The following is a 12,582-nucleotide window of genomic DNA, read 5'->3' on the forward strand; positions in this document are numbered from 1 at the left end:
CGAAGGGAATCAACTAAGATAACAGTAAGAGAAGATAAATGAGAAACACATTCATAAAGAGCACTTCCGGTTTTGAGGTGGGCTTCCCGACGCTTCTATCCTACATTGTCTATTACTGACAAGGCAACATGACATCCTAATAAGGACTACTTCAATTTTAGGACTTTATTTTGCCAAAACAGGAATGCCAGGTATGACTTATTGGGTTTTTTCATTGTTTTGAAATAACTTCGAAACACTTCAAGCGAAATGATTGACAAAAATGTCCGAAGGTAAGATAAAAAGCCACAATAATAGATCTTTGTAACAAAGTGTGTCAAATAAATAATTTTTGAGTTTGATCAAAAATGCAACATTTTTCTCTCTATTTCACTATTTCTCATTTATATAAATGGTGCTTACTAGCGTCAGCGTTAGATCTCTCCGCTCAATCGACAAAGTCAGCTACTCAGACTTTTGTGAGGTTGCCGTTAATTTTGAGGTCCAAATGGTGTATAACTGGTATACCGTTCAGAACGTCTGGCTAATGTCTGACTTCAGATGTCTTGCGGTGCTCGAATTATTCGCCCCCATTGAGTAATCAACGAAAGTTTTATGCAATCCATTACCCGCTTAATTAGCGGATCTTCGCATCTTTCGAATATCTACCCTGCGCTTAAACCGACATGGACTGTTAGATGGCCATCTTGCACCCAAGATATAGGCACAAGCGCCAAAATTTATTATCTCGAATCCGTCCTAATGCAAACCAAGCTCAGCGCGGATTCGAAATAAGAGATTATTTCGGATCCCTAAGGGATCGATAAATTACCTGACTTATCTGGGGGTAAAAACACTGGATTTATACGTCATCTAGGCCCAGCAAGTCTTTGTAAAGGCTAGTTATGCGTTCATGAACCTCAAACGATTCTGAATTGAAGTTAATTTGGTGAGGCATCTCAAGCGGATTAAGTAACGCTAGACAGTCTGTCCTTTCAATTCACAGACTATTTAATAATTAGATTCTCATGAGACGGAAAGATGGGGTTTCCGAGATAATGGGAAACGAAATGTGGAATAATGTTTAGGAAGCCAAATTTCCAATTATACTTTTCTTATTGTACCCAGCAGCTTTTGAAGTTCTTGATATCACTGTTGAAAACAATGATTGTCTAATATTTAGATAATCAAGCACTACAGAGAAGAATAAGGGCAGCCAACGAATCGGCGGTTCGTGTGTAATGACTTCGATTAACAGTATTCGTCAAAATTGTAAACAAATAACAGTGTTTTTTTTCTGTTGATGAAGCTTCCATATCCAAACGACGGCGACGAAGAGATTCGTTTCAGGAAACATTCCGCATAATTCTACGCATCACCGTTGGTCTGCTGATATTTACCATTGTGTTCACACTCTTAATGTTTCTTCACTACAAACGGGCAATAGCCTTATGGCCAAGCCTTCATCCTTATCACACGGCACTGGAGGGTGAAGAAGGTGAAGGAGTAAGCACAGAAGTGTCAAACGGCAACGATAACTAAAATTTTGTGCTGAATTAATCCAAATTACGCTTGATATCCTTCGATAAAACTTACTTAAACTTTCATTTCACACAGATATAATACCAACGAGATAATTTTAGCATTTTCAGATGTTTTTTTCAAATTTTCCATTTGCAGCATTTAAACACGTTACCAACGAGATAAGAGGAGATCTATTCTTCTAACATGATCTTTACACATCTTCTTCACAGAAGCACCTAATTCAGCAAGTAATTTTGTCGCACCTTCACTTGCTTACGCAAATTTCTATGGGCTAATAATTCGGGGTTCTCCTTAACCTCCAATTTCTGTGGGGAAGGGGAAATACTGATACATACTCCACGGATTTCCTCACTAGAGGGATCACAGCCGGTTAGTCGCTAAGCTGGCGCAGCGCGTACCCCAGGTAGCGGATAGAAGCTAATCGCGGACCAAAAGCGGCCTTGTCCCTGCCCTGAACCCGAGGTGGATTCGGGGAATGGACTCCCTATTTCTGCAGTGCCAGGATCGGCTCATACTACTGTTGTATCCCGTACGTCGGTCCGGTCAAAAACCAGCAACCAAGAGACTGGGGGGTGCAAGGGAGGCGGCGCGGAGTGCCCTCTAACACATTAGTTCCACCAATCCACCTCAGTAGAATGCGATGTTCTCTCAAAAACTCATGGGACTGAAGGGTAACAACCTCTCTGGGTTCTAAAGTTATATGCAGAATATAGTAACAAGATCGAGTCTCCTGATATAGGAGGAAAGTCTGGTACGGTAGCTCCAGGAACGAGATGGTTGTAGGAATCATTTCAAACACCAAAATGGAGGATTAGGATCAACGCCTGTACCTACCACGCACCTACGCTCGCATCAAAAGCCACTGAAGATCACACTGGAGAAGAATTCTGGACTGGAGCTGTTAAGAACGTCTGAGCTATGAAAAAAAGAAGTCCATATAGACCTAGAGAAGTTCTAGAGAGAAGATAATACTTTCGACAAGATCATTGTTGGTGATTTTAACGCTAAAATTAGATGAAATGGGTCCCTGAAGAAGGCCTGAGAAACTTCACATCGGCAGCTACGGCCTACAGTGGAACGAGCAGTGGGAGAGGCTTTCTGAGTTTATCGTGACGACTAACACCACCCATGCAAACTCGCAATTTCAGAAGCCATCCTCTCTACGGTGGATGTGGGAGTCACCCGGTGAAGGGTACCATACTGGAATTACCCACATCATCGTCAGCAAAAGGTTTTGTCCGACGATTGTCCACTTTATAAATGTGCATTAACATCACTAGAAAACCAACTACCATCACTTCTGCTTCAGAACTTGCGCAAACAATATACTCGACTGGGTCTTATTCCAGCAAAGTTTTTATAGTTCCTTGTTTTCCAATTCCCTTTCCCTAACACCACCCCAGCCCAGTCGAATTTTGTTCCATTCGAATTAAAGAACTAGTTTCTCGGCATAATGTTCCCATTGTTACACAATTCCACGCAGTGCTCTTCTAAAACTCTGTTTCTTTTGAGAAAAGGGTTGAAGTGTAAACAGGTAGGGAAAGCTATCATAGAAGAATGTAATTCTTCATCGGACCTATGAAGTAAGTAAACCTAGTTATATTTTTGGAATCAAACGCTCGGAATTCATCAACAAAAGCCGAGCATCATAAAAAGATGAAGCTCTCGGGAACTACAAGAAATATTTTTTAAGGACATCATGGCACTACTGGGACATTCAAACGAGACTCCATGTACGACTTTCAATAAACCTCAGCGTGTTGATGATGATTGTTTTCGATGACTTCAATTACTCAAACTAGATTTCGACACCCAAGCTGGTAATCACCGAACCTTCCCGTTTTCAGCTCAACGTAAACTTCTTCCCATTTCCTTTTCCAGAAGAAAACTCATTACTTACAGTTATATTAGTATCCTGATGAAATTTTCAAGCTTAGAGAAAAGTATTTTAAAAAATGTTCGATTATCACTTCTATTATCTGCCTAGTAAAAGCATGCTTCATTGATATTCGGGACCACTTAGCCTAAAAAATTTGCATTAACATTCTTAAAAGATAAAGTGTCTGGCATTAGTCAATCCGCTTGGGATACGGTGGCTAGCCGATGTTCCAAGTTAGTGCTTTTATGCTCCTAGACAACTGTGGTTCCAATTTATCGACCTCGGAGGGACGAAGGGCTTGGTTGGAACTAGGAATGATTCGAACCTCCGATCGAAGATTGTGAAGACACAGCGGAACCTCCCACCGGTTGCACCTACACCCGTCAAATTAACATTCTTGGAAGTCTTAAGTCGGCACAGCTACTCCTACTTCACATGCAATGTCCTTTCAAATTTTAGTATTCCTCCCCGTCCATCCATTTGTAGTCCTCAAGAAAATTTACAAGTGTTCTTGTTTGTGTGCGTGTGTGTTCGCAAAAGCAGGAGTACTTGACCGAGAAATAGCAGCTTGTATCGCCTCGTGTGCGAATAAGTCATCCATCATCATTGACTTTGTTGCTTTTTTTCTCTTTCTCTCATTTTCTTGGTCATTTGGCACAACAAGTACAGTCAAACCTGTATTCGGTTAAGGTGGAAGTGGCATCTTTTCTTTTGCACAGTAATTATTTTAACTAATTAACAGTTTTTTTTTTCGCACTCATCTAGCTAAGCAGTTTAGACCACTTATACTGTCGCGCACCACAGTGTCAGAAGGTGGGAGTGCGAGTTTATGTTTGTTTGTTTGTTTGTTTGTTTGTTTCTCCTCTATTCATTCATAAATGCTGTGGCATAAGAATTGAGGGTAAACTACATGCTAGTGGTGTTCTTTTCTCGAGGGTAATATAAATATGAAAATAAACATGAATACAAATGAACATAAATCATCTATAAACAAATTGAAAAAGATGAAGTCCAGATCCGGAGAGGTAATGTAGTTACCTCGCACATTCCTTTTCCTGACAAATAAACACCAGTCGGCCAGTCAGTCGTCGTCCACCAACGTTACAACTGAGCAAATCATGAAAATAATCGCATCTATCCTGCATCTTAGAGGCTACATAGGCACATCCATGAAAAATTCAAGTCAAATTCAAACTTGAACTGGAGGTTACGGTATTTCTAAAACATGCGTGAATTCTAAGCGATTTTCTGTCTGATTTCTTGACAACAGAAAAAAGCGTAGAACTAGGAATTGAAACAAATAAATTTCCTACCTACGAAATTGTTTTATTCAGGAAGGGCAGAATAATTCATAATTATAGATAATAATATTAATAAACTGCATAAAATAATAACAAAATAAATATTATTAATAACAAATGGCCAAATAGTGTATAAAAGTGGATGAATAAAAGTATTTAGTACAATAATAAAATAAAATAAATGATAATATAAATTATAGTTGTTACAACTTCGTAAAATCTCCAAACTAGGCAAGTTTTAATGGGGATTCTTGGAATAACTTAGGTACTATTTGACTATTCTCGTTGTTCGTCACAAGTATCTTTGTTCTCGTCATTTCTTGTGGTTCTCTTCCATTATTTTTTCAATCCCAATTAATTCTAGTTCCTACTCAGCAATGTTTCTCCTCAAAACGTGCTGCTATATTTTTCACCTTAATGTAAGCACCTAGCTAACCTCCAATCGTTGGGCCATTGTGTTCTATCCTAAGGCTAATGTAGAGCGCTGTAGAAGCAGTGAATAATGTCCCCGTGATCTATTTTCTACGACTGTCGATCGATATACTATACATTGCGTTTAATTTTAACTACGGTACATCTTATTATACTATTCTCATCAGTGGCTGACCGAATAATGCTCCAACTGCTGCCCGGAATTCTAGCGTAGACATGGGAAAAACAACTCGAGGGGTTTAGCGTAGAAAAATTCCATTTCGGATGAGTCCGCCTCCAATCCAGAATCATTGGAGAGCTTCATGGATTCTTATGTAGTCCATGCAAATAACTGTGGGGAATCACTGCGGTAGCAAGTCACTCCACCCTGACAAATACGGTACCAACGTCTCGAACTCGAAAGATGAAACGATTGTTTGGAGGAATATTTTATTCTCTGGAAAATTCGTGAGGTTTTCGTGGAAAGCGAGTACACTAGGTTCGATGAACTGCCTTCGCTGATCGTGGACATTTTGGGGTCGTTTCCATTCGAATTCAATTCTAAAGCAATATCACGGAGAGAAAAGATCCAGTGTTCGTGTCCCTGAGATTGAACATTTCCGATAACTAGTTTGTAGTTGGGCATGGTTGCAGTAGCATGTGGGAATAATTGTCGGCTAGGTGCCATGAACACAGATAGACAGACAGAGAGACGAGGAGAGGACGAGGCCGGTTTCTTGGGTGGTGACGTCGCGCGCCGCCTAGTCACTTTCGCGACGTTCGCCAGTACATTTCACACATTCGCTCAAGCACAAGCCATTCTCCTGGTCCCATTCCCCAGCGATTGTTTATCACTGCAGCAGCAGCCAGATAACGGCACAGACGCCCATCCAGAGACACATGAAAACAATCAGGACCAACCAGTATCGCTTGCGCCTTTAACACATGCCATCGCCGCCATCTATACTACCGACCTGTGACTGTGATCACATGCTAAACGATCAATATGAGCATCGACCAGCGATCAATACCGATCTTATCTGACACATCCGACGTCCGCCCACTGTCGTTCGCGCCTCATGCTGCGCCGCCGTAGCGGCTGTTGCGCACGATGAGTGCGATCATCTCTCCCTCTGCGTCTCCGCGCCCACTCTCGTTCTCTGCGCTCTGGCGGTTCTGATGCGCGTTCGGCGCGGTGGCCGCTTTATTTCACGAACTTATTTCTCTGCTGTTTATGTTGGATTATTCATCGTTTCTCATATCGTTGATCTAAATCGGATTTTTGCAATTCTGCTATTGCATTGTCGATGGAAGTATTTCAGTTCAAATTGAACCACGGTGGTGATTAACGGTTACTTTTTGTCATGTCCTTTGTTCAGCTTTCTTTTGTTTGCTGTTAGCATGCTTTATTTAATTTGGATTGACAGCATATTTAGCTCTTTCCATCTATTTCATTCGTCGTTGGAATATGTTGAAATTAGTGTTGATTACGCCATTCTTTCCGCATTTATCTTTACTAAGATTTTCGATTACTGTCTTTCGTGTCTATATTTAAACATGTTTGTCGTAGCTTCGTTACATTGAAGGTAAGTTCTCTCACAAGTGTTATTATTTGTATGAGAACCTACAAATTCCTTGTTACTTTCTTACGATGTGAGCAGTGATATAACTGTACACAGAAAACGACTTTTCTTCCTACCATTCGTTCTTTTTTTCTGGATCTCCTTGTTCCATATATCTTTCTCTTTCAAAGTGATTCGCCCGACAGTATGCATTCATTTTGTGCCATGTGTTCGAATGGCTTTTTCACATCATGTCATCTCGTTATTGTCAGGAATATTTCTCATATTCTGGTGTAAAATGTGAATATCTATCCTGAAAGCGCAATGCTGCTGGAACATTCCCGCCGCGAAACATCTCGTAATACCCGGAATCACAGCCATCTCGCCCTTGACCAGTTCAACGCCTTACATTCCATATATTACTTTAGTAATTTCTACTATAAGTCATTTTCGCTGTACGTAATGGTCTGTCAGGATTATAGTTCTAAATTATTCTTGAATTAGCCTGACTTTTTATCAAGGGGAAATCACTGTAGAGCTGCATTCAAATTTTCTCATACGAATCGCTGCTGCAACTTTTCATTAAATGCTGTGTAGCAAACGCTCAGCTATATTCACGTCTTGCATACTGTAAATACATCTACATGGTTTTTTAAATGAATTATCGCATGCTTCACCGAAAATTGTTTAGAAAATTAGAAACAATTTCACTTGCATTGCTGTAAACATTGAAAATGTCATGTTTTGTGGCAATCTTCTTTCGGAACAAGAATTCAGTAGGAATCTTAAGAGGTGGTTTGGAACGGTGCATATTCCTTCCTGCCTGTATGGTGCGATCGATATAAGGCATAGAACGCCAGAAGAAATAATTATCCTCCCCTTATGGTGTAAACGTCAACTCGATTAGGCCAGTAATCATAAGCGCGATGAGGTCCGAAGTGCTTTCTGGTAACCTAGCACTGGCAGATACAGAACGTATTATTACACTCACGTATGTCTGTCAATTTATTCTCGAGCAACTAACACACGAAAGAGAATTTGGTGCGAATATCTGAAGTGGTTTCACTTTTTTCTCAGATAACCCTTTAAATCATTCAGCGCAACAAATTCTGTCAATATTATTATTCAACGGAGTATCTTAAGTGTTGAACATAGCTCTCTTTTGACAGAAAAGAAAAAATAACATGAAAGAGGTTTCGTTAGTTTGTAGAGTGCACAAATTGGAGCTTGTCCTCATTTTGTAGAAATTGGAACTCGTCCTCATTTTTAAAGAGAGGAATGTGAACTGCTTAGCAACGCACAGCTTCACATTCTACAGTCTTTTGATATTAGGCACTTTGTGTGTCGACAGGGGTGCGATTTTATCGAAATGATGGCGATTGCAGAAGTGAACAAAGGGAATTGTGTAATACAGCGTTCAGTGGAGGTAATGTTCGGGACATAAATTGCGAGTATCAAAGCGAAAAGTTGAAGAAGCTCCTGCAAATCCAGTAACCAGAGAAATCAGGGGCAACATTTAACCCAATCAGTTGAGAAAACTCCACAACCACAAGATTTACAAGAAGAAACCACCTAGAATGGTTTATACGGATTGGGATTTGCTCTGTCGGGCAGGTCTACCTCTAATCCACTCTGAAAGTCTTCATTTACTCGATCGTTTGGGTGAAGAGAGTGGCATGGTTGGGTAATCTGAGCCGTCCGGTGCTGCTCAGCTATTCGATCCCTGTATTTCTGAGATTTGCTTCGCTGGAAAGATGCTTAACCTCAAATATTGCCCATGATTGACGTCTTTCAACTATTTTTCGTAGCATTCGAATCATTTCCCTTCGATTCTACCTTATCTTTTCCCGAAGGAATCGAATTTTCTGACATCTGGTTAGCGATTTGTTGATACAGCACTAATTCCTTATTCATCATTAGCATGTATAATGTGACATGGATAAATGAAGTGAAGACGTTTTTGAAAAGTGCTCAATAGGTTCGGACATCCAAGTCTATTCGGTTGAAATTATCTTACCTCTGGAGAGGCAGCTGCGATTAGTGGTGATCTTCACTTCTGTAAGCGAGCACTATCCACAACCACAGAGGAAATTCAAGGGAGAGTGAAATAAACACTTTCGTGAAGTTCATTTTTACTTCTCAAATCTTCTCCGGTCAACAATGATTCCTGAGTGACTCCATATGATGTGAGATGGAGACACTTTGGGACCTATGTTCAAGCTCCAAGCACTGCGATCATTGATGATGCAGTTGCGGAGAAGAAACGCAGATGCAACGTAGACTCCATTAAACTTGCTCTTAAACATTGATTGATAGATATCACGTGGTGTATGTTTCTACAGTTGGTGTTTTCTTATATGTACAGCTGCTACAAATGGTGATATCGACTATAAAAGTTTTATTTTTCCAGCGGTTCGTTCTACTATTTCTCACATCGCTGCTTTCACAAGAGCAATGATTTGGTATTTCCTAAGTTTTCTTCAGAGCTTATTTTCTAGTACGCATCCCATGCGCCTATTATGTAGTAGTTTTGTAGCAACCCTTCGGTAAATTATAAATGCACCAAAAATCCTTTTTAGTAAGAGGAGTAACGAACACACTTTCTTCACATTTTTCTTTTTTTAAATAACACCTAGTGTTTATTTTTTTTTGAAATATCTCTTTATAAGGTCGTTATAAGTTTTTTTTTTAAATAGATTCCTTAAAAGAACGAGTGGGGTTGGATTTTACTAGCGTTCGCCTGTGAATGAGCTATTGTTTTGGAAGTTGTTTTTTCCGTCCTCTTTTGTTCTTCGATGTTAATAGTCAGATATTGGGCTTTTTTCTATTTGTAGCTTGAGTAGCTCTACACGAAATACTATTCGACATTATCTTTATTTTTATTGCTTATGTTGATGGTTTAAGGTAATTTGAACCTGCCATGTATAGCATAACGTTGCATAGTGCGTCGTCAGCTTTGTTGAATGTGCAACGTTAGATGAAAAAAGGCAAAATTTACGTTAAAAACAAATGTTACAAATGAATTCTAACAGATATTTGAACATTTATCATTACTTTGATGAAAATGAAATGATCCAGCGGGTAATTACGAAGAGAACAACGTTTATGAAAATTTCGAACAGTTGTGGCGGTTTGCAAAAAAAAACTAGCGTGTTTCGTTCCCTTCAGCGCAAGCGATTCATCATCCTCATATAAAAATTTAAGTAATGATAGTCTTCGGAAGATATTTTGTAATCCTTCTATTCTCATTGTTTCTTTTCTGTTCTCATTTTGTCCTCTCCTAGCGCCGTATACCGTACTCCTCCCCGTTCGTCTTGTATTTGTGATGATTCCGTTCCTGAATGTACTTAAAATTCACGACTTTTGGTGATATTTACATTTTCTGTGTGCGGCGTCGTTTTCTCGTTCGATCAAGCTCAAACATGTCAGGCGGTTATCAGTGCGCTGGTTTTAACTCGCTTGAGGTTGGCGTGGTCTATGCATCATCATTCGATCATTCCTTCTCACGGCAACCGCTTCTGTTGAGAGCACTTTTTCTCTGACCAGGACTTGTTTTTGTCGTCATGCATGTAAAACGCAATCACTATGCATGTGCCGTGCTATGCTTGAAGTGGAATTGCTGCCACATTACTTGCTCGATGACATTTTCATTTGTGTAAGAACTTTCGAACATGAGAAATGCCCCCGCATAGTTTTCTGTCACATGTGAAAACATGTAGTGGGCAACACTTTATACTTGAAAGAATTTTGTTCTCGCTACTTTTTCGTTTCATTTTGATTTCTTGTTTCCTTGTCTCCTAAACTACATTTTTGTACTGCTTCTTTTCGGAGAAGAATTTCGAATTTCACGATGGTTTTATCGAAATTATTTGATACTTGAATTGATTGGTCCAATCATGATTCCTTTTCCGTTATCGCCTCCTTACAAGTCCTTCATCATTATTTCCAACCCCCAATTTGTTGTTGTTATGCGCGCCTCCAATCTCAAGACTTAAATCGGCTTGCGGTTAATTGAATTCCTCAGCGGCCTATTTGCTTCCCTCTATCCGAATGTATTTCGAGACATGTTCAATGACATTACTTTACACTCAATCTTTAAATTATTTCTTGCACTTACAGCCCAAAATAGTTACATGCCGAATTGTGGTTATTCCCACACTGTTTCTTTTGTATTACGCGCAAGAAAATCTATGTATAGGTTTTGCGACGGAGGAAAATCTAGTTGAATGCATCTACGTAAGTAGACGAAGTGAAAGATTGATGATGTCGTATCGCTTTATCTTTTTAGTATGCACATATACGTATGTTGTGTAACCAAGTACGTCTGCACAAACGTGGTTCGATAACGCCCGAGGCCAATCAAGCTTTTCATTCCTCAGGGACAGTTGAACTGGTAGCACAGATGTGTGAGAAGATAGCTGCAATTACCTGATACTCCGGCTGAAATTCGCAAGTTGTATAGGCCACAGATGCGTTCAAAAACCTCCACGTATCTGATTTAAAGTCGAGCGAGTCGGTGAATTCCAAAGATTCTGAATAACCATAAACAATTTATGTACAAATAGACATGAACTATAAAAACACAAATAAAAAATACACCAGTTAGCCTTGCGTTGGGAGTTACTGTTTGAAAGAGGTCGAGAAAACCTGGGGTTAGACTTTAGACGCTTTTATACCAAAACAAACTTGTGAAATTTAATCTTATCATTCTCATCGATCGAGGGCTGTCCGAAGGGTCTCACCAGTGCAGCAGAACACTTACATGTGTTCAGCGCTTCGAAGGAGGATCGGGGAGTAATGGAATACTTAATAGTATCTACAGCTGCATCGCATTACTTAAGAAGGTAGCTCTATTTGTAACTTCCTGCCTCGTCGTCCTCTGAAACTGTTTCTATGGACAGACGAAGTCGTCCCTTTTCCTACGTTGTCAGGCTCGCCAACTAGATATACACATGCGCTTGTTTTGTCGGCGCCTGTGGAACTCGGCGGTGGAGCTAAGGATTCCCGCAAGTTCTACTTAAAGTTTTTTTTTATCCGAGTTACCATAAAGGATATTTTCACATAAACAGGTTACCGCTGGTTTAATGAGAAAGACAAAAAAACGCTGCAAGTTCCCATACTTTCAGTAACGAATTCCGCTGATGGCGGTAAAATTTGGTATCTTTGTGGAGTTATACGGTAGTTATAGTCAGGATTTTCCCGTTATACACATGAACACAGGCACATGAGGTTTCATAGCGCTCCGAGAAAAAAGAGTCACTTACCTTGTCCCTCCTTGCCACCTCTACTATTCAGCCAATGCCCTGTTCAAAGCGGTTCATCTCTTGAAATTTGTACTCAGAAACATACATTCATGCAGCTACATCCTTTTTGACTCGATACAATTTTCTGATTCTTTCTGACTTGTCAGGATGACCTCTCTCTATAGTGAATTTTGCTTACTAGCCATTGTCAAGATTATTAGTAGCCCCCAAAGTATGTGTTGTTGAATTTGAACAATGGGACTTCTTAATTTTTTTTAACATTCTCCTTTTTTCAACAACTTCGACACACATTTTAGTGTTATTTTGTTCTTTTTGTGGAGGAAGAAGTTTGTTAAAACTAAGTTTTCCAAAACGAATCCTATGTAAAGAGTTTTTTTTTGACGAATCCATATAGTTCCGATGGAACACTTCAGATTTCACCCATTTCATACTCTTCTTTCTAAGATACTGTACTTCTGCGACGAACTTTGAGAGCATCTTTCGATAACAGAAATGTAGAGTCCTTTCAGCCAACGTTCAAATTGTTGCGTTGTTGCGCAACCACTTGTGAACGTGATCAATCAGTGAGTTGGTAGCTGAATAGAATAGGAAAGCACGAAAAGCTGATCTTCTGGGCTTGTTAGTGCTCTCTATCTTCACGC

At 39.8% G+C, this 12,582-nt stretch overlaps 2 protein-coding genes across 2 annotated transcripts; both read left to right on the top strand.

The window, feature by feature from the left end:
- Positions 1 to 184: 184 nt before the first annotated feature.
- RB195_016599 (uncharacterized protein) lies at positions 185 to 1,521 on the top strand (the record flags this gene model as incomplete). The annotated part of the gene is made up of 3 exons (XM_064183201.1): positions 185 to 191; positions 1,163 to 1,209; positions 1,330 to 1,521. 3 exons carry the CDS (start codon positions 185 to 187, stop codon positions 1,519 to 1,521), a joined length of 246 nt encoding a protein of 81 aa, XP_064039082.1.
- Positions 1,522 to 5,759: 4,238 nt separating this feature from the next.
- Positions 5,760 to 6,095, top strand: RB195_016600 (uncharacterized protein; the record flags this gene model as incomplete). The annotated part of the gene is made up of 1 exon (XM_064183202.1): positions 5,760 to 6,095. The coding sequence occupies one exon, from the start codon at positions 5,760 to 5,762 to the stop codon at positions 6,093 to 6,095; it is 336 nt and encodes a 111-aa protein (XP_064039083.1).
- Positions 6,096 to 12,582: the final 6,487 nt, after the last annotated feature.

The sequence above is a fragment of the Necator americanus genome, chromosome II (genome assembly GCF_031761385.1).
Source record: "Necator americanus strain Aroian chromosome II, whole genome shotgun sequence".
Lineage (NCBI taxonomy): Eukaryota > Metazoa > Nematoda > Chromadorea > Rhabditida > Ancylostomatidae > Necator > Necator americanus.